General features: G+C 35.2%; 3 protein-coding genes across 4 annotated transcripts in view; 1 reads left to right on the top strand and 2 right to left on the bottom strand.

Annotated features, from left to right (window-relative positions):
* LOC124447792 (unconventional myosin-XV-like) overlaps positions 1-11,215 on the bottom strand; it is a 33,549-nt gene extending 22,334 nt beyond the window's left edge. Inside the window, exons 1-16 of the mRNA XM_046998787.1 lie at positions 11,041-11,215; positions 9,078-9,182; positions 6,403-6,482; positions 5,889-5,952; positions 5,373-5,482; positions 4,379-4,453; positions 3,980-4,076; positions 3,789-3,892; positions 3,050-3,116; positions 2,847-2,960; positions 2,106-2,189; positions 1,948-2,025; positions 868-981; positions 671-729; positions 249-372; positions 80-175 (exon numbers count right to left, since the gene is read on the bottom strand). Of these exons, the coding sequence (XP_046854743.1) occupies positions 80-175; positions 249-372; positions 671-729; positions 868-981; positions 1,948-2,025; positions 2,106-2,189; positions 2,847-2,960; positions 3,050-3,116; positions 3,789-3,892; positions 3,980-4,076; positions 4,379-4,453; positions 5,373-5,482; positions 5,889-5,952; positions 6,403-6,482; positions 9,078-9,182; positions 11,041-11,058 (1,389 nt within the window). The 5' untranslated portion in view covers positions 11,059-11,215. The remainder of the gene's footprint in view (positions 1-79; positions 176-248; positions 373-670; positions 730-867; positions 982-1,947; positions 2,026-2,105; positions 2,190-2,846; positions 2,961-3,049; positions 3,117-3,788; positions 3,893-3,979; positions 4,077-4,378; positions 4,454-5,372; positions 5,483-5,888; positions 5,953-6,402; positions 6,483-9,077; positions 9,183-11,040) is intronic.
* Positions 11,216-12,201: 986 nt separating this feature from the next.
* On the top strand, positions 12,202-13,005 carry LOC124449581 (anaphase-promoting complex subunit 10-like). The gene has a single exon (XM_047000518.1). It carries the CDS (start codon positions 12,251-12,253, stop codon positions 12,824-12,826), a length of 576 nt encoding a protein of 191 aa, XP_046856474.1. The 5' UTR covers positions 12,202-12,250; the 3' UTR covers positions 12,827-13,005.
* The window catches only part of LOC124449577, a 42,648-nt gene continuing 38,214 nt past the window's right edge, over positions 12,944-17,377 (bottom strand). For both annotated transcript variants that reach the window (XM_047000512.1, XM_047000513.1), the window contains 4 exons: positions 16,959-17,186; positions 16,282-16,757; positions 14,368-14,853; positions 12,944-13,551 (listed from right to left, as the gene is read on the bottom strand). In XM_047000512.1, coding sequence (XP_046856468.1) covers positions 13,369-13,551; positions 14,368-14,853; positions 16,282-16,757; positions 16,959-17,186 — 1,373 coding nt within the window. In that variant the 3' untranslated portion in view covers positions 12,944-13,368. The remainder of the gene's footprint in view (positions 13,552-14,367; positions 14,854-16,281; positions 16,758-16,958; positions 17,187-17,377) is intronic.

Below are 17,377 nucleotides of genomic sequence, written 5' to 3'. Positions count from 1 at the left end.
ACCTCTCTAGCGTACGCGTTTTATTGTTATTTTATACTGAATAAATTCTACAAAGCTCAAGAACACCTTCCCTACGTACCTGTTCAAGAAAAAAAACTGACTGATTGAAAAAATACTGAAGGCTCTCGTTAGCATAGTTTATGCATAACTGCTCGAAGCTATTTCGGCGAAAATCCTAAAGAAATGAATAATATAGCATTAGCTGTTACTTGTAAAAGAATGTTCTCTTACAAATAAATATCTCAAACCTCAAAACCAAATATATCCAGAATAGCCAACGACATTGCTTTATCTGATTTGCTTATCACGGAGTTTGTTTTTTCGACAATCCAACAGAACAGTCTTGAATACAACGCTTTACTGAGAGCATCTCTAATAAAGAATAACGATAAAATTACAGAGTATTGACTGCATCAGAGAATAGAATTTCAACGGTAAATAATGTCTTTTTAAACAGGGCGTTCATTTGAATGGGGGAACAAAGGAAGCATTTTGACAGGCTTAAGAAGGGGGGGATGTGTTAAGGCAGGCTTAAGAAAAGGGGGGTGTTGAGAAAGTGGAAAAATGTGTCCAATGGTCACAGAGAAAAAGCTCCAAAACTTTACTGCGGGGTCCTAATTTTTCTGAAAAAGGTCCTTTTTTTTTAACTAAGAAAGACTAACTAGTATACCGAGATTCATATGCTTGTTCTTGAGAACGGGGAGTCGTGAACTGTTCTCTTCTCGCCTCCTAAAAGCATAATAGGATTCTTAAAGTTTGATGGCACGGTCTCTTGTCGCAAGGCTTTGTCAAACGCTTCAATACTTCATGTAGTTATAATTTTGACGATATTGAATGACATCACAAGTAAAAGTAATCTATTCTTACCGTAATTTTATGGGTCAAAGCAAGCAAGAGATTGTCTACTTTTAAGCCCAGTAACTCAGACGCGATATTTGCCGCTTCATCATCTTGAACGAAGGCCACATCCAGACCGCTGACCTGTTCCATTATGAAAGAAATATTCACAATCAGTATAAAATACCGCATACACCGCTGACTGGCGGCGCAACTATTTTTCATGTCTACAGGGAACAAATGTAGCAATTTGATGAAATATTTGAAAAACAAAATTAGAAAAACAGTAGCCGCTACAGTTAAGAAATAAAAGATATTTACTGTGTTTGCACAGGCTTGTACAAACCGAGGAGACCTTTGGGATGAGTGCAAGCCCAAGATCGAAAGTCGAGAGTTCTCACAAACGTCTCCAAGGTTTGCATAAACGAATGTTTAAATTTTTCCTCCAATATGTATTCATGATTGTTTTGCAAATTCTCTTTGATTGATTTAATTGATTGATAGAGCATAGATCAGTTTGCACAAACTAATGTAAACTCAGCTATCGACCAATCAGCGTACACGTTCAATTGTTTTTATTTTATAACATTGATTAAAAGCTTTTGATATGTCAAAATTAAGATCAGAAAAAAACACAGTTAAAAGAAAAAGTAAAAACTCATAATGTATTACTTGTATTTAGATTATGTACACTGCATTTCTGTTAACACGCATTTACCACTAAGATAAACAGTATGGACGGATGATTTTTAGGTTGGGACTTCATAATTTTGCCGTTGGTCGTATTAAAGAGGCCGTATTAATTGGTTAGCTTTTATATAAAGAGCATCTTTGTTTTTCTTGGAAAAAACTCGTGAGTGTATTATTGAGGTGACTGTATCAATAGGTTACCCTGAGGCAGTGTTACAGTACTTTAGTTGCAAATACAAACTAGTTCGTAATGAAACCTAATTACTCTCGCATTTCAATAAGTTCCAGAAATTATATCCCAAGCGTAAACATAAATTTTCTTTCATAGCTGTAAACATATATTTCATATTCCGAATAGCTCCCAAAATTTATCCTAGCAGGGTAAACATAATTTGTATATATATATAGCCATCAATATACCTGTTTGATTCCAAAGACAATATTTCCAAGGTGAAGTATGGTTGATAATATTCCAAATATACCATCTTGATCGTCTTTCTGTAAAAGGGTATATCATCATTGACAAGAAAGCAACCGTGTGCATCGTAAGTACCAGGATACAATATTAAAAACCAAACCTCGATCTTAAGAACTTCCATCGCTGCGAGCAAACGGTAAAAGTCTTGAACGTCATTTTTACTTTGAACAACACAACATTCACCCTACATAAAATTATATCTTCGTCAATGTTTTTACTTTCAATAATCTTTAGGACATGTATTCACGGGATCTATCAATTTCATCTATTCTTTCCAAAATAAAGAAAGTGATAAAGTGAATGGTTTGAACCCGAGAGTATCGTTACATGTTTGTGGATGTAGATCGTCCAGGTTGGTATAGTCCTGAGAATGACTGTTGATGTTGTTGTAGACTGACGTTTCGAAAACCTTAGCGGTAGTCATCTTTAGAGTCATTACAGAACATTAGCGGTGGTAATCTTCAGAGTCAACATTAGCTGTGGTCATTTTCAGAGTCAAATGAGGAGTGAAAATGTTGACAGTGAATATGACTACAGCTAAAGATGTGTAAACAATAGCCAACATCAACACCAACAGTTCTTTTCAAGACTCTACTAACCCAAGACAAAATTTACAGTTTTTCATCGTTGGACTCAAAAGAGTCCAACGATGAAAACGCTGTCATAGAAATGGTATTATAGTAAGGGATGTCGATTAGAGACACTAAGGGGAGACGTTTATTAGACGAGGCGTTTATTTAAAAAGGGGCGTTTATTTGAAAGTGGCGTTTATTTGAATGGAGGCGTTTATTGGAGTATATATGGCATGCATGATTTAGTAAGAAATATCTTAAGATTTCACCTGACTTAGATAAATGTAATCCTCAGAGTTCTTCAGAGAATATTTTCCTTTTTCATTTGGCGAAAGTCCCGCCAACAATTCATAAAACACGTGATAATTCCGCTCTCCATACGCCTGTGATGGGAAGCTCAAAATTCTACATTTCTACGCATGCGTAGTACATAAAATTGCGTCAAATCAATTTTTAAGATTAAAGAGATTACCTGACCAACTATTCTTGATCGTTCGAGGAGATATTCAGAGATCTGGGCACCACATATACATCCAACTCTGATAAATTAAAGGGGAATAGTAAAACAAAAACTTGATTGTTGTTACAAATTGAAAATGTTGCTCTGAACAACGTCGTGGTGAATGACAATTGAGAAGTTCTTAAAAGGACTTTTGCTAACCAAAATGAAGATATGAAATTAATTGACACAATGCATTTCTGCAGACTTGTCAAGAAATTCATTTGTATCATTTAATTTCATATCTATGTTTATTTTGGTTTTCAACATTTTTAAAAAACTACCCAATTCTCATCTTCCATGACGAATACGTACGCTGCCATAGCAACAAAAAAAACACTCGTGAATAGCGACTATTTGAATGTATACCCTTGTCTTAAGTTAAAACTTGTACGTACCTCAATTCTTTGTTATGGCTGTCAAGTTTATATTGAAAGTTTGCTTACCCCCCCCTCCCCTGCAAATCTCCAACCCGTCTTAAGTTAAAACTTGTACGTACCTCAATTCTTTGTTGTGGCTGTCAAGTTTATATTGAAAGTTTGCTTACCCCCTCCCTGCAAATCTCCAACCCGTCTTAAGTTAAAACTTGTACGTACCTCAATTCTTTGTTATGGCTGTCAAGTTTAAATTGAAAGTTTGCTTACCCCCCCCCTCCCCTCCCCTGCAAATCTCCAACCCGAGTTCTATTTCAATAAAAAAATCAGTGACGTACTTGTCAAAATGCATCTCAAGATATTTTCCAAAACGACTCGAGTTGTCATTCTTCACCGTTTTTGCATTTCCAAACGACTCCAAAAGGGGAGTTGCTTCGATTATCTATGGTGTACATACAAAAACCACCAGTAAACTTAACAACGGATAGAAAAAAATCAGCGCCGTTTCAGCAATCTTTATTTCTCAAACCTGTTCAGTAATGAGGCTTCCCTTTGCTTCGTTAACAGCAGCAAGATATTGCAGTAGAAGTTTGGAGCATTCTGTTTTACCAGCGCCACTTTCACCGCTGAAACAATAAAAATGCCGTGAGCATTTCATACATGCTTCTTGATGGAAGCTATAGCCAGTGCCCCCCCCTCCTACAAATTCCCCCTTCTCCGTCAGTAAATTTTAAATTTCAAACAACTTTCTGCCCCCAGTGATAGTCTCTATAATCAGTAGCCTGCCCTGAAGAAAACATTAAATTTTTTAAAAAACTGCAACATTTTTACACTCCTCAGTAACTGTCTCTAGGCTTGTCTTCTCCCAGTAGCAAAGACCTGAGGAGTCAAGCAGACCTCATAATTCATTTGGTTCAATCGTTCGTACCTAATCACAACAACTTGGTTTAATCCTGTCATCAACATTTGATAATATCCAGCGTTACCAATAGCAAATATATGCCTAAAATAAAATAGCTCGTGAAGATACATACCTCTTGAAATACTTAGAAAAAAAGCTAAAGCAAAGCTGATGTTTAAATTATTCAAAAAATGCAGGACCAAATTCACTTACTAGATTGTTTACCTATAGAAAAGACATCACTGATTACTATCTACGCAATATTACAAGTTGTCTGAATGTTCCTATGCCTAGTACTAACTCCTTGAAGAAAAGCTTTGCGTATGATGGGGCTTCTGTTTGGAATTCAATTCCAGCAGAAATCAGAAATAACAAAAGCGTGTCACTTTTTCAAAAGAAAATTGCTGCTTGCATTTTATGATTGAGCTTAACATGTAACTGATTGAATAAACTAAACTCTGTAAATATTTAAACTCATTTTTCTCTTCTATAGTTATTTTATTTCTTAGTAAATTTTGTAATCGCTTTTGAACAAAAGCACGCCCTTCGTGGAAATCAACCCCAGTTGACGAGGCCAGCGTGTCAAAATAAAGATTTTCATTCATTCATTCATACACACTAAACTTATCATAAAAGATATTTCCAATTATAGTAATTACAAATGCGTTAACCAAGACGTAAAAAGTACTTTGGGATGGACGCGCATCATCCGTCATTAGTAGAAGTCTGGGTTCTAGCTAATTTTAATTCCTAGTTTTAAAAGGGATCCAATGATATTTTACAACCAGTAAGTGCAGGTAGGTTGGAGTCAAAATATAACCAGTGAACTTTCAACTACTCAATCTCCCGTTTCTCAAAGTGAAATAAAACCATTTTTTTGATTCCGTTCAAATAAATAATGATAAACAATGGTATGTTGAGAAAAATGAATGACCACACAACTGAAATTGAATAACTTAAACATATCTCTCAAAACTTGAATCCGCGCATCGAATCTTTAAAAAACACAGTATTTACTTACGGCGGGAGTTTTCCTATCGATTTTCCTTCGTATTCCTTAACTTTATCGAGACCATAAATATCAAACATTCTGTAAGGATTGATCGACATTAAAATTTGACCAATGTACGTCTATTAAAGAAAAGTAAAAAATTGAAGATTGTGCTGAATTGTGTAGCTAAATAAGAAAGAATTAAACTAGCAGGCTACATTTTAGGAAAATATTCCTTTTTTACATTAAATGAAATTTCATATGCACATTTTTGCTTACAAACGGAATGATATTTCTTTTGGTCGTGCGTCCTTTCTCAGGTTGGGAATGGGATTAGTTAAATCACTGGCTCAGGTTGGGAATGGGATTAGTTAAATCACTGGCTCAGGTTAGGAATGGGATTAGTTAAATCACTGGCTCAGGTTGGGAATGGGATTAGTTAAATCGCTGGCTCAGGTTAGGAATGGGATTAGTTAAATCACTGGCTTCATATTTCGTCGGAAATCAATCTTTACTGTTATAATTAATACAATGGCTTTGACTCACATAGAATGAACCATTATTATATCTCTTCTTGATGTTATAAAGTATGGAACCTTCGTGAAGATCACTGAAAAGGAACGGAAATTAAATAAACGACACGAACCCGAATTGAAACAGTAAAACCATGCTGAAATGATTTTATTGTATAAACTTGTGAAGACATTGAGCTTAATAGACAACAAACTGAAATAAATATTTCACTTAAGAAATAAAAGATGTTTACTGTTTTTGCACAGGCTTATGCAAACCAAGGAGACCTTTAGACAAGATCAGTGTAAGCTCAAAACCGAAGGTCGAGAGTTCTCACCAACGTAGAATATTGCGAAACAGATAAAATTAAAACAAACGTTTTCATTTTTCATTTAAGATGTACTTATGATTGATTTGCAAATTCTCTTTCATTGATTTAGCTCAGATCTGTTTTGCACAGGCTAATAAAACTGAGCTAAAGACAAGTCACTGCACGCGTTTTACTGTCGTTATTTTCTAAATATTTTTGTTCCTAAAACATACTTACTCAATTTTTATCATATCATCGTAACCATTGGGTCCATTGATGATCATTGGTTTCACCAGGTGTGAATCAACGGTGTACACCTGAAAACATCACAGTACATAATATACCCTTAAAATCCTTATCTGTCATCAGGTGAAATCATGGCGTAGTGCAACACATTTTATCAGTTGAAGCCACCTTTCCGACGGTAAACACACGTGTCAAAAATACGAGATCAAATTAACAAATTCGGACAGTCAAATGGTTGGACATTGTATTGCCTTTGTAGACTAGTTACAATAAAATAGAAAAAGGATGCTCATGGGGCATTTGTAAGTCTTATTTTAGAAATCTAGAACGTCTAATTATAAATGAGGAAGGTGTAAATAAAAATTTTCCCTCAGATGAAAGAAAAACTTGGATATGACATGCAATATGCAAATACAAAGTTATAGAGAAAATAAAAACATTTCAAACGTTGTCGCGGTAACAAAGTTTTGATGAGTTTAATATGCATTTGTTAAAACAAGCTTAACACAAAGATCATGCCAAAAAATATATGATTGAAAACTTGCTCAGCGCATCTACAAGCACCGATTTCAGAGCTCGCTCTCTCACAAACTAATTGAAAATTAATCTGAGCATGTGCAGTCTATTCCACCAACTTTCCAAGTTCATGGTCATGGCAATGACCAACTGGATATACTGGTACCGATTATGGAGTAATTAGCTCGCTCGGTCATAAATTTGCAGATAAATCATTTGTGCATGCGCAGTTTTCCCGAGCATGTGCAGTCAACTTGACCAAGTTCATGGTCATGGCAACGACCAACTGAATCTACTGGCACCGATTTTCAAGTAAATAGATGCTTAGCAACAATTTAAATAGAGAAATCATATGCGCATGCGCAGTTCTCTAGACTAATTGTTCATAGTCATGGCAACGACTAAGTATACGTACTTGCTCTACATTTGTGGCAATTAGCTCAAATAGTCGCAAATTATCAAAGAAATCATCTGGGCATGCGCAGTAGTGACTTTAATAATACCATAACTTTCGTAAGCCTTTGAATTTATGAATAAAGCTAAAACTTCATATAGTAGATGTCAACCAGCAGTGGAAGCTGGGTGCGATATAGTATGCAGTGGCTTAGGGGCCCACACTTCGGTGGCGACCGCACTCTCCCTTCGCACTCTCCCAAAGCCTAACGCAGGCGATCTCGGGGTCTGAGGGGCGGAAGCTTGCTATTGGCATCTCCCAAGTAGGATAGCGTGGAGGGGCCGAAATCTCCTACCGAAACGTTAACATCCGGCGTTCTAGTGCCTTGCGCTTGAGAAGGTATCGGGACGCATGGACCGAAAACGGGGTTTTTTGCTTTCGAATTTTATCTTTTTGTTTATCTCATAAAACAAGCTACAACATCCAAGGATACTGCAAAGATTCAAAACAACTTCTGCCTTTTTGATTTATAACTTAAACCAACTCTAAGCATGTTTATACGTTTTTTACTTGTTACCTTTTACAATGCAACATTCTCATAACTCTCTCGTGATGAACGACAGCCTCCTTATACAATATAACTCTCTTGTTATGAATGAAAGCCTCCATGGGCTTCGTGGAGAAAAAGGATTTTCTACTTTTTTGAAATAGTTTTTACGAAGATAACATAAGCCAAGCAATTTGTATCGTCTAAATTGAGCCCTTATGTCATAAAATTTCAATTCATTCCAGTGGATAGTAAATTTCTTTTTACCTTCACTTCTCGACTAATTTAGTAATTAAACAGTACACTTTTCGGATTCAAAGGACTTCTTTTGATCGTATAGAGACAGCCGTCCAATTTATTACGTACGTGCATGTAGTCTGCATTTCACTGCAAGAAACCATCCTTCCAAAGTATATCCAGATCCCATTTTAGCTGCATCTAAGTCAGGCCGAAAAAAGCCCGTAACGATCCTTACATAAAAAGTCGTTTGCGAGACAACTTGCCAGTATTCAAGCTTTCCTTTGATCGCTATGCTTTTTTCTAACCCAAAATGGTTAATATTTACTGTCATGCCTTCTGCCTTTACAATTAATCGCTCTGAATAACTAGAATCGGATTCAAAAATGCCCCAAAACTCAAAAGCATCTCCCAACCATTTTATTGCCACTATTCTACATAAACAATACTATCTCTGACCATTTGATTGTCAGAATTTTGTAATTTGATCTCGTATTTTTGACACGTGTGTCTATCGTCGGAAAGGTGGATTAAGAAGATAAGCTGTCAATAATCATGACCAGCCGACAATTTAAAAGAATACAGTATAAAACTCAAAGTCATAATACAGTATAAAATTTCAAAGTCATCCTCAGACAGAGTGACTTTGAAATAAAGTCGAAAATTTACAGTTCACTTCTCGTCTTGTTTTGATGCATATTTTGCAATCTCAAGCTATCAATACTCTCAATAATATTTTAGCTACTGAAATTATCCGGAGGGGGCAAAACTTAAAAGAAAGGATCCAAAAGCCAATATCTGCTGTAGGAATACTGTAATAATTCACTCATTTCTGTGACGAGTAAAGTATGAATAAAAATAGTAGCTCTCCACACTATTTGTTGACTGTATATAATTGTGCTCCATTGAAAACAATCCGTAATTTTAACCAAAGCACAAAAAGGGTAAAAAACAGTTTTAAACGCAAAGTACCTTTAGGTTGTCGTCCACTCGAACCTTCAACTGAGACCCAACAACGGATATAACCTTTCCAGGTAGCAGATAACCAATTTTCACATCGATCCATATCGTTGATCCCTAAATGAAGTAACACAAAATGTATAAGAATAATTCACATTCAATTTAATTTAATAATAAACTGTCCACTGGGAAATGTCGATTTTCTTTATTTTCGTAAAACATTTAAGCGGTTGTCTTCTAACTGCAACCGATGAGAATGACAGAATTTAACACAAAATTTGCCACCTTAATTTGGCCACATATTTTGTTCGCCAATGCAAAAAGCGCCCCAACTAAAATCACATGTTTTTCAATGTCAAACATTCAAAATTATTTTTAGAAATTTTAGTGCCCACTTTGTTTGACAACTGTGGGAATAATAACCTGTAACGTCACAAAAATATATGACGTCACGGTAATATATGACGTCACAGCCTCAGTGACCAGTTTCGTGGGTAAAGAACCATTGGTGAGAGCGTGCAGGTTTCTTGCACTTATTGGAGTTAGTAATCCATTTATCATGTGCAGCCACCTCAAGTTAACAACAGAAACGACAAAACCGATTCTGACCAATGAGACGCAAGCTTGAAATTAATGTTTACTAATAAACATTGCCAAAATGGTCGTCGATATGAAAAATTGTCTTCCACCAAGTTTGTTTGATAATATTGAAAAAATCGCGTCAAAAATCGCTTGTGTAGCCCCGGCTTATAGAAGTCGAAATTCATCACTTAACGACAAGTGTTTGATAGCTAATTAAATACACTTTGTCTCACAATGACATTCAATTTGACATGAGAATATTTTAAGAATTTCAACGACAATCACATCAAATTACCATTCCATATGAGGCGTGTGAAAAAAGAACACTTTGTGTGAAAATTATAATAAACAAAACAGCATTGTTTATTTTCCAAAGAGCACCGCAAGCAATAATAAAACTATGGCGAAAAAAATTTTAATCAGGGTTCGACCATTTGGAACAGAGTAGCTGTTAAAATATAGTTTGTTTTGCAGAGTGAAGACTTTATTCATATTTTCGTATGGTATTGAGTTAATCTAGTATGAGCCAGGGCTTCATTTAACGGTGTTTAAGACCGAAGAAAACTATATTTCAACACTTGCACTTCATGTGGGAAGATTTTTTTATTAGCGTTGGCGTATAAAATGAAAACTTTTCTTCTCTCAGACTACATTGGCCACTGAAAGCCTGGCGAAAACTTTTGTTTCACCACGCTGTGAATAATTGCTTTTCTTTAGAACACCAAAATCGAATTCTAGACACCTCGACAGCACAGTTGAAATTGCGATTATAGTTTTTCTTTGGCACTTTAGTTCAAAAACAAAACATCAAGTAAATATTACGAACACAGATATAAGTTCATCGATTTTCTTATCAATTCATCAACTATAAAACGCTCAAATGCGAAATGTCTTATGATAATATTGGTCAGTTACGGTGGAAAGTTCTCGAAGATTGCAACGTTGACAAATGAACATGCAAAGTACATTGATGCAGCATGCTAAGGCATAATGTGAAGTCGACCCGATCTGACAGCTGCAGTAATTAGTTGAAATAAATACAACATTTCTTCTTCATATTAATTCAACACAATCCACTTAAAATAAAGACTAAATAACTATATCTAATTTAGTCTACCACAGACTGTTGTCGAATCGCGACGTTAAAGATGAAATTCGGATCGTCAACCAAATTTGACAACGCCAAGGCTTCGTCTTGAGATTAATACTTTAACATTACAACTCGGTTAATGATTAAATCGAAGTAATTATGACAACACAATAAAATATTAACTTTAAAGACATTCAAGTCTTCTAAAACAAACCGGTATTTTATATATATATATGTATTTCTGGTGTTATAGTTTGACAACGAAGTTAGGATCTCAATAAATATGTCAATAAACGTACTTACAATGTCAATAAACTCCATATCAATGTTGCGCTTTAAGACAGGTCTGTTCTTTTATCCTTTGCAGGAGAAAGGATATCCTTCATTTTGTTTAATCATTGAGCAGAGAGTATTTCGATGCACGTTTCGGAAATACCGCCGGTTAATTTTAAACGAAGGACGATAACTTGTTTAATATTTTTAGATGTTAATTTCACAGCGTGAAAACGCGAAACTCTCGCGTGGGTATTTAAACACACAACATAAAACAAAAAATTTCTTATTTTCATTAAATTAATTCAGCAATTATGTATTTAAATGAATTACATACGTCAATGGCAATTTTTATCGAAGAAACTCGAGAAAGTGCCTCGAAAACTCAAAAGTATTTGTTAAAGTCGATATAATACACATCAGTAATACGGAAAGCTAATAAAATGAAAATAAGTTAGTATTATACATCTAGGATAAATTCGAAATACTTTATGCATGTGTAATTTAGTAATTATAGACTTTGGGTAAGTCTGGTAAATTACAGCTTGTCATTCTTTGAATATTTACATTTCCAAAGAAAAATTATTCCTTAGAAATATGCGTTGTTCTGAAGTTATTTTCACTATTTTGAATTTAAAATTGAGCAGTCAGCTATGACTTATATTGACTATAACGCTGGATCCCTACGGCGTAATTTAGCAAACCTTTCTTTCAAGCAAAACACTTGAAAATATATATCATTGAAAGTGAGAATAATACGCAAAGTTTTGTTTTCATTTGTTATTGTAAAAATCATGTAGTTATAAGTACATGGTTTTTACAATAACAAATCAAAACAAAACTTTGCTTATTATTCTCACTTGCAATGATAAAAAAGCTAACTCGTTTTTTACTACCGTGGTTTAAAAATTCTCGAGTTCATTCACTGGGAGAACAATGAATATCAATAAATTTCTATAGATGGACTGTCGTAGGTAACTCACAAAAAACAAATTTGGTCGTGATATGTAAATTTAACAGTGATTGAACACTGCAATACAACGACCAAACTTTTGAGCTGGCTTTGCTTCTGGACGTTTATGATAAACGTGCTTAATATTTGCATACCTAGCTGGTTAGCGCTTTCCTCGCTGCTTATTCTTTTGGTTTTGTTTGATTGTTTTGAGAATTAAAATCCCGCCATTTAATTTAAATCGACCGCTAGAGACTGGGTTCTAGTTAATGAGCTTCTTAATCCAACATGGCGTCCGATGGAGACTTGGCGGACGCCGAGCAAAGCGAACCAAAATTTGTCCTGCAACCTACATTAAACGATAAACTTCGCGAAATAGGACACCAAGCTGTATGGTCTCTGTCCTCCTGTAAGCCAGGGTATGGCGTTGAACAATTAAGAGACGGAAATCTCGATACTTATTGGCAAAGTGATGGACCGCAACCACATTTGGTGAATATAAAATTTCGTCGCAAAACTCTTGTCCAAAACGTTTGTATATTCGTGGATTACAAATCAGATGAAAGCTACACGCCAAGCAAGCTGTGCATACGGGCGGGAAATTGTTTAGATAGTCTTAGACAAGTCGATGTCATTGAGTTGTTAGATGAACCTAGCGGTTGGTTAGTTGTGCCGGTCGGTGGAAAGACAAAGTTACCATTAAAGACTTTTATGATACAAATTGCAGTGTTGACGAACCATCAGAATGGACGGGACACTCATCTTCGGCAGATCAAACTTCATGCTCCACCAAATGAAATGGTTTCGCAGAAGATGCCAAATTACACAACAGTTGAATTTTCGATGTATAGCACAATTAGATAGGGAAAACTAGCCGGGATATTTTACCGTATATCTGAGTTAATGGCATGAATTTACATTACAATTTCACATTCAAAAAGTTCAACTGTGGTTAGTTAATTCAAGTATAAACTATCGGCATTCAAGACAGATTGTAAAGCTTTATTTTGAAGGTCTATAAATATTCAACCTTGGGATTTTAATTTATTGAATGAATAATAATACTATAGGAAGTTTCATTTTACACTGAAATCTTGCAATTGACAACAACCTATATCTCAAAATTGTGCTTTAAATTTATGCTTTGTATTTCACAGTGCAAGAACACTGTCACACAACAGACGTCATTACGTACTGAACTCTAAAAACACTGGAATGCGATTAATAAATTACTGCTTTCACTAAGCAAAAAGCACTCACTAAAAAATGCATATCTATACGTGGAACACTATGTTAAAGTTCTTTCGGATAAATTTGTTTTCAATGAGAGCAAATCAGTTCCACTTGCTGGCTATAAATCTGGGCGAAATGATTCTGTTACAGCTCAGGTCAAAATAATTGGATTCTTATTTCATAATTTCTGCAAAATGATCTTTTGACCAGCGTTCAGTTAATTGTTCAAGTGATTTGACAGATAATTCAAATTTCTTCATTAAGTCGGCAGTCTTCTCCAGCAAAATGTCGTCTTCAGTGAAAAGATATTTCTCTTTGCGACCAATTTGGCGCCACCTCGAATTAGCAGGAGTTTTCTGTCACGAGAAAAATGACGATAATTATTATTAATTCATCATTACCTACACTGACAAATGTTATCTTATTTCTTACATATTTTAGTTAGAGTAAAGACTGTTCTTGTTCTCTGTTGTTCATTTATCACTACCTACACTGACATACGTTATCTTATTTCTTATATATTTTAGATAGTGTAAAGACTGTTCTTGTTCTCTGTTGTTCATTCATCACTACCTACACTGACAAACGTTCTCTTATTTCTTATATATTTTAGTTAGTGTAAAGACTGTTCTTGTTCTCTGTTGTTCATTCATCACTACCTACACTGACACACGTTATCTTATTTCTTATATATTTTAGTTAGTGTAAAGACTGTTCTTGTACTCTGTTGTTCATTCATCACTACCTACACTGACACACGTTATCTTATTTCTTATATATTTTAGTTAGTGTAAAGACTGTTCTTGTTCTCTGTTGTTCATTTATCACTACCTACACTGACACACGTTATCTTATTTCTTATAGATTTTAGTTAGTGTAAAGACTGTTCTTGTTCTCTGTTGTTCATTTATCACTACCTACACTGACACACGTTATCTTATTTCTTATATATTTTATGTAGTGTAAAGACTGTTCTCATTCTCTGTTGTTCATTCGTCACTACCAACATTGACACACGTTATCTTATTTCTTATATATTTTAGTTAGTATAAAGACTGTTCTCGTTCCCTGTTGTTCATTCATCACTACCTACACTGACACATGTTATCTTATTTCTTATATATTTTAAAAAATTAAAAGATGTTGCTGACGGAACACCACCCCATACAGACCTTTTTCAAGCCAAAACCAGACCACGATTTCAACCAAGCTAAAAAGAAATCTACAACTTCATAATCGTTACTCTTTCCGTAAGTTTTATCTCGTACATCGTGATAAGAATCATTTATTATCGCCACAAACATAGTCATCAAAATCCACGAAACAAAGAGGACAAAAGTAAAGAAAAACAACGGCCCAAGGAAACGATCTGTATGAATAAGTTCCATGAATTGATTCTTCCCCAAAATAACACGACCAAGAGACAACATTGACGATGGAATATTCCTGAATTGGTACACGTCATATCCAAATACGAGGACGCCAACTATGACATACGCAAAAAATACGATTCCAAACTGCAGAAAGTATCCAGCCAGTGCCGGTTTAGATGCCTGGAGAGTCTGAGTGAACAGCGATACGCGAATATTGAAACGCAAAAGTTTCGTCAGTTTCACCGTTACCAAAGTTACGACAATGGCAAAGAAAATGTTTAACAACTGAAAAACGAAATGGAAACACGCAATGTTATGATTTTGAAAAAAAATAAGCGGGAAAACTCGCTCAAACTTTGTTATTCTAGTAGGGGCAGTCTTAGTTTTTGTGAATTCAATGTATAACTGAAAGTTCTCAATTAAGACGATACTTTGAGACAAGGGGACATAAGATACAACAAAGACTTAACGAACAGGGGAAGTATTGGGCTTTAAGATACTTCAAAAACATGCAGAGTAAGAGGACCTATGTAGATGGAGGAATTTAATTTTACTGGTTAGGTGACATAACGGATATAGGATTCAACAAAGATCTACTAACTAAAGGATACAACGAAATGCAAGGGATAATTGATTCTACGAAGACCTCTTCAGTAATGTAAAAGATATAGGATTTAAAAAGGACCTGTTAAGTAGGTAATATAATAAGATATAGGGGATATATGGCTTAAAAATGACCTCGTAAGTAAGGGATGTATTGGGATGAATGTTTTAACAAAGACCTCGTAAGTAAGGGATGTATTGGGATGAATGATTCAACGAAGACCTCTTATATAAGGGATGTATTGGGATGAATGATTTAACAAAGACCTCTTAAGTAAGGGATGTATTGGGATGAATGATTTAACAAAGACCTCGTAAGTAAGGGATGTATTGGGATGAATGATTTAACAAAGACCTCGTAAGTAATGGATGTATTGGGATGAATGTTTTAACAAAGACCTCGTAAGTAAGGGATGTATTGGGATGAATGTTTTAACAAAGACCTCGTAAGTAAGGGATGTATTGGGATGAATGTTTTAACAAAGACCTCGTAAGTAAGGGATGTATTGGGATGAATGTTTTAACAAAGACCTCGTAAGTAAGGGATGTATTGGGATGAATGTTTTAACAAAGACCTCGTAAGTAAAGGATGTATTGGGATGAATGTTTTAACAAAGATTTCGTAAGTAAGGGATGTATTGGGATGAATGATTCAACAAAGACCTCGTAAGTAAGGGATGTATTGGGATGAATGTTTTAACAAAGACCTCGTAAGTAAGGGATGTATTGGGATGAATGATTTAATAAAGACCTCTTACGTAAGGGATGTATTGGGATGAATGTTTTAACAAAGATTTCGTAAGTAAGGGATGTATTGGGATGAATGATTTAACAAAGACCTCGTAAGTAAGGGATGTATTGGGATGAATGTTTTAACAAAGATTTCGTAAGTAAGGGATGTATTGGGATGAATGATTTAATAAAGACCTCTTAAGTAAGGGATGTATTGGGATGAATGATTTAACAAAGACCTCTTAAGTAAGGGATGTATTGGGATGAATGATTTAACAAAGACCTTATGAAGAGAAATTATATCGTAACGAGAAGGAAATAATCGTATGTCAAACGCAAACAAAAGAATTCTTAGCACTATACAAATGTTAGTCTCACCTCATTCCAAAACGTGACGGACTGAAAGTTGACGAAGTGTCCTTGTCGTTGTTTCACCTGTCTCATGAGATCTGTCGTCAAATGAATGCGATAAATGTACACTGCTATAGCTGCACACGAGCTGATAAGAACAAGAAAGTCAATGATATTCCAAAAGTTAAGAAAATATCCCAATCTTTTTCGATAACATTTCCTTATTGCTTGGTACGTGTACGCAAGTATAAAGAGTGTAAAGATTATTTCACAAGCAAAAACGAAGAAAGCAAAACCGCCCACATAAAGTTTTAAACGCACGGGCACGATAAGACGTCGATAATGAACTCCTCCAAGTTCAGGAAACTCGAATAGAAGAGAGATGACGGTGTAGAGATTCACGTTTGCGTTGTAGGTCGTCATTTCAATAAATACTGCACGAGTTTGTCGATCCAACCAGTCGTCTTCTTCTAATTCATTAAATGTGCTGTTGATGTCTCTTCCTATAAAAATCATCAAAATTATATTTCTTAAAAGAGTACCATTATACTGGATCTCTTAAAAGAAAGGCGTAGAGGTTAAAATGAAAAAAGTTATTGGAAAGGATGCTCGTTCGTAGTTCTACAAAGAAAACCAATTTCAAACCGACAGACACATCAAATATGTATGAAATAAAAATAATGTAAAGCATAGGTAATACTAACCGGGAATTAATCTTTTCACAAACCCACTACCAGCATAGGTTTCGAAGGTCCCCCATGTTGGATAACCATGGAGTTTTTTCCTGTTCTTGAAACACCACGATGAATCAATATCACCGCGAACCTTCCTCCAGTTTTTCTTATAGCAGTTTTCATCTTGATGAAAGATCGAGTAATGCTCAAAACAAACATCGATCGTCCTTTTCATATCATCAGGAACCTGACATGATTCTAAAAAAAGAGAAAGTCATTAAAAACATGACAAGTCACAAGGACCGTGAAAGATAGAAAATTGGGAGGCTCATATGGTTAGGGTTAGAGTTAGGATTAGGGTTAGGATTAGGGTTAGGACTAGGATTAGGGTTAGGGTTAGGTCCCTGAATCAGTCAATTTTTTCCTTTATTCATTCGCTTTCGTTCTAC

This window comes from Xenia sp. Carnegie-2017, unplaced genomic scaffold, assembly GCF_021976095.1.
Source record: "Xenia sp. Carnegie-2017 unplaced genomic scaffold, XeniaSp_v1 HiC_scaffold_23, whole genome shotgun sequence".
NCBI lineage: Eukaryota > Metazoa > Cnidaria > Anthozoa > Malacalcyonacea > Xeniidae > Xenia > Xenia sp. Carnegie-2017.
The sequence above is the reverse complement of the archived record's forward strand: the minus strand, read 5'-3'. Positions and strand labels throughout refer to the sequence as shown.

Excerpts from the sequence above, each read along its gene's own strand:
- LOC124449581 (XM_047000518.1), top strand. The coding sequence starts at position 12,251 with ATGGCGTCCGATGGAGACTTGGCGGACGCCGAGCAAAGCGAACCAAAA.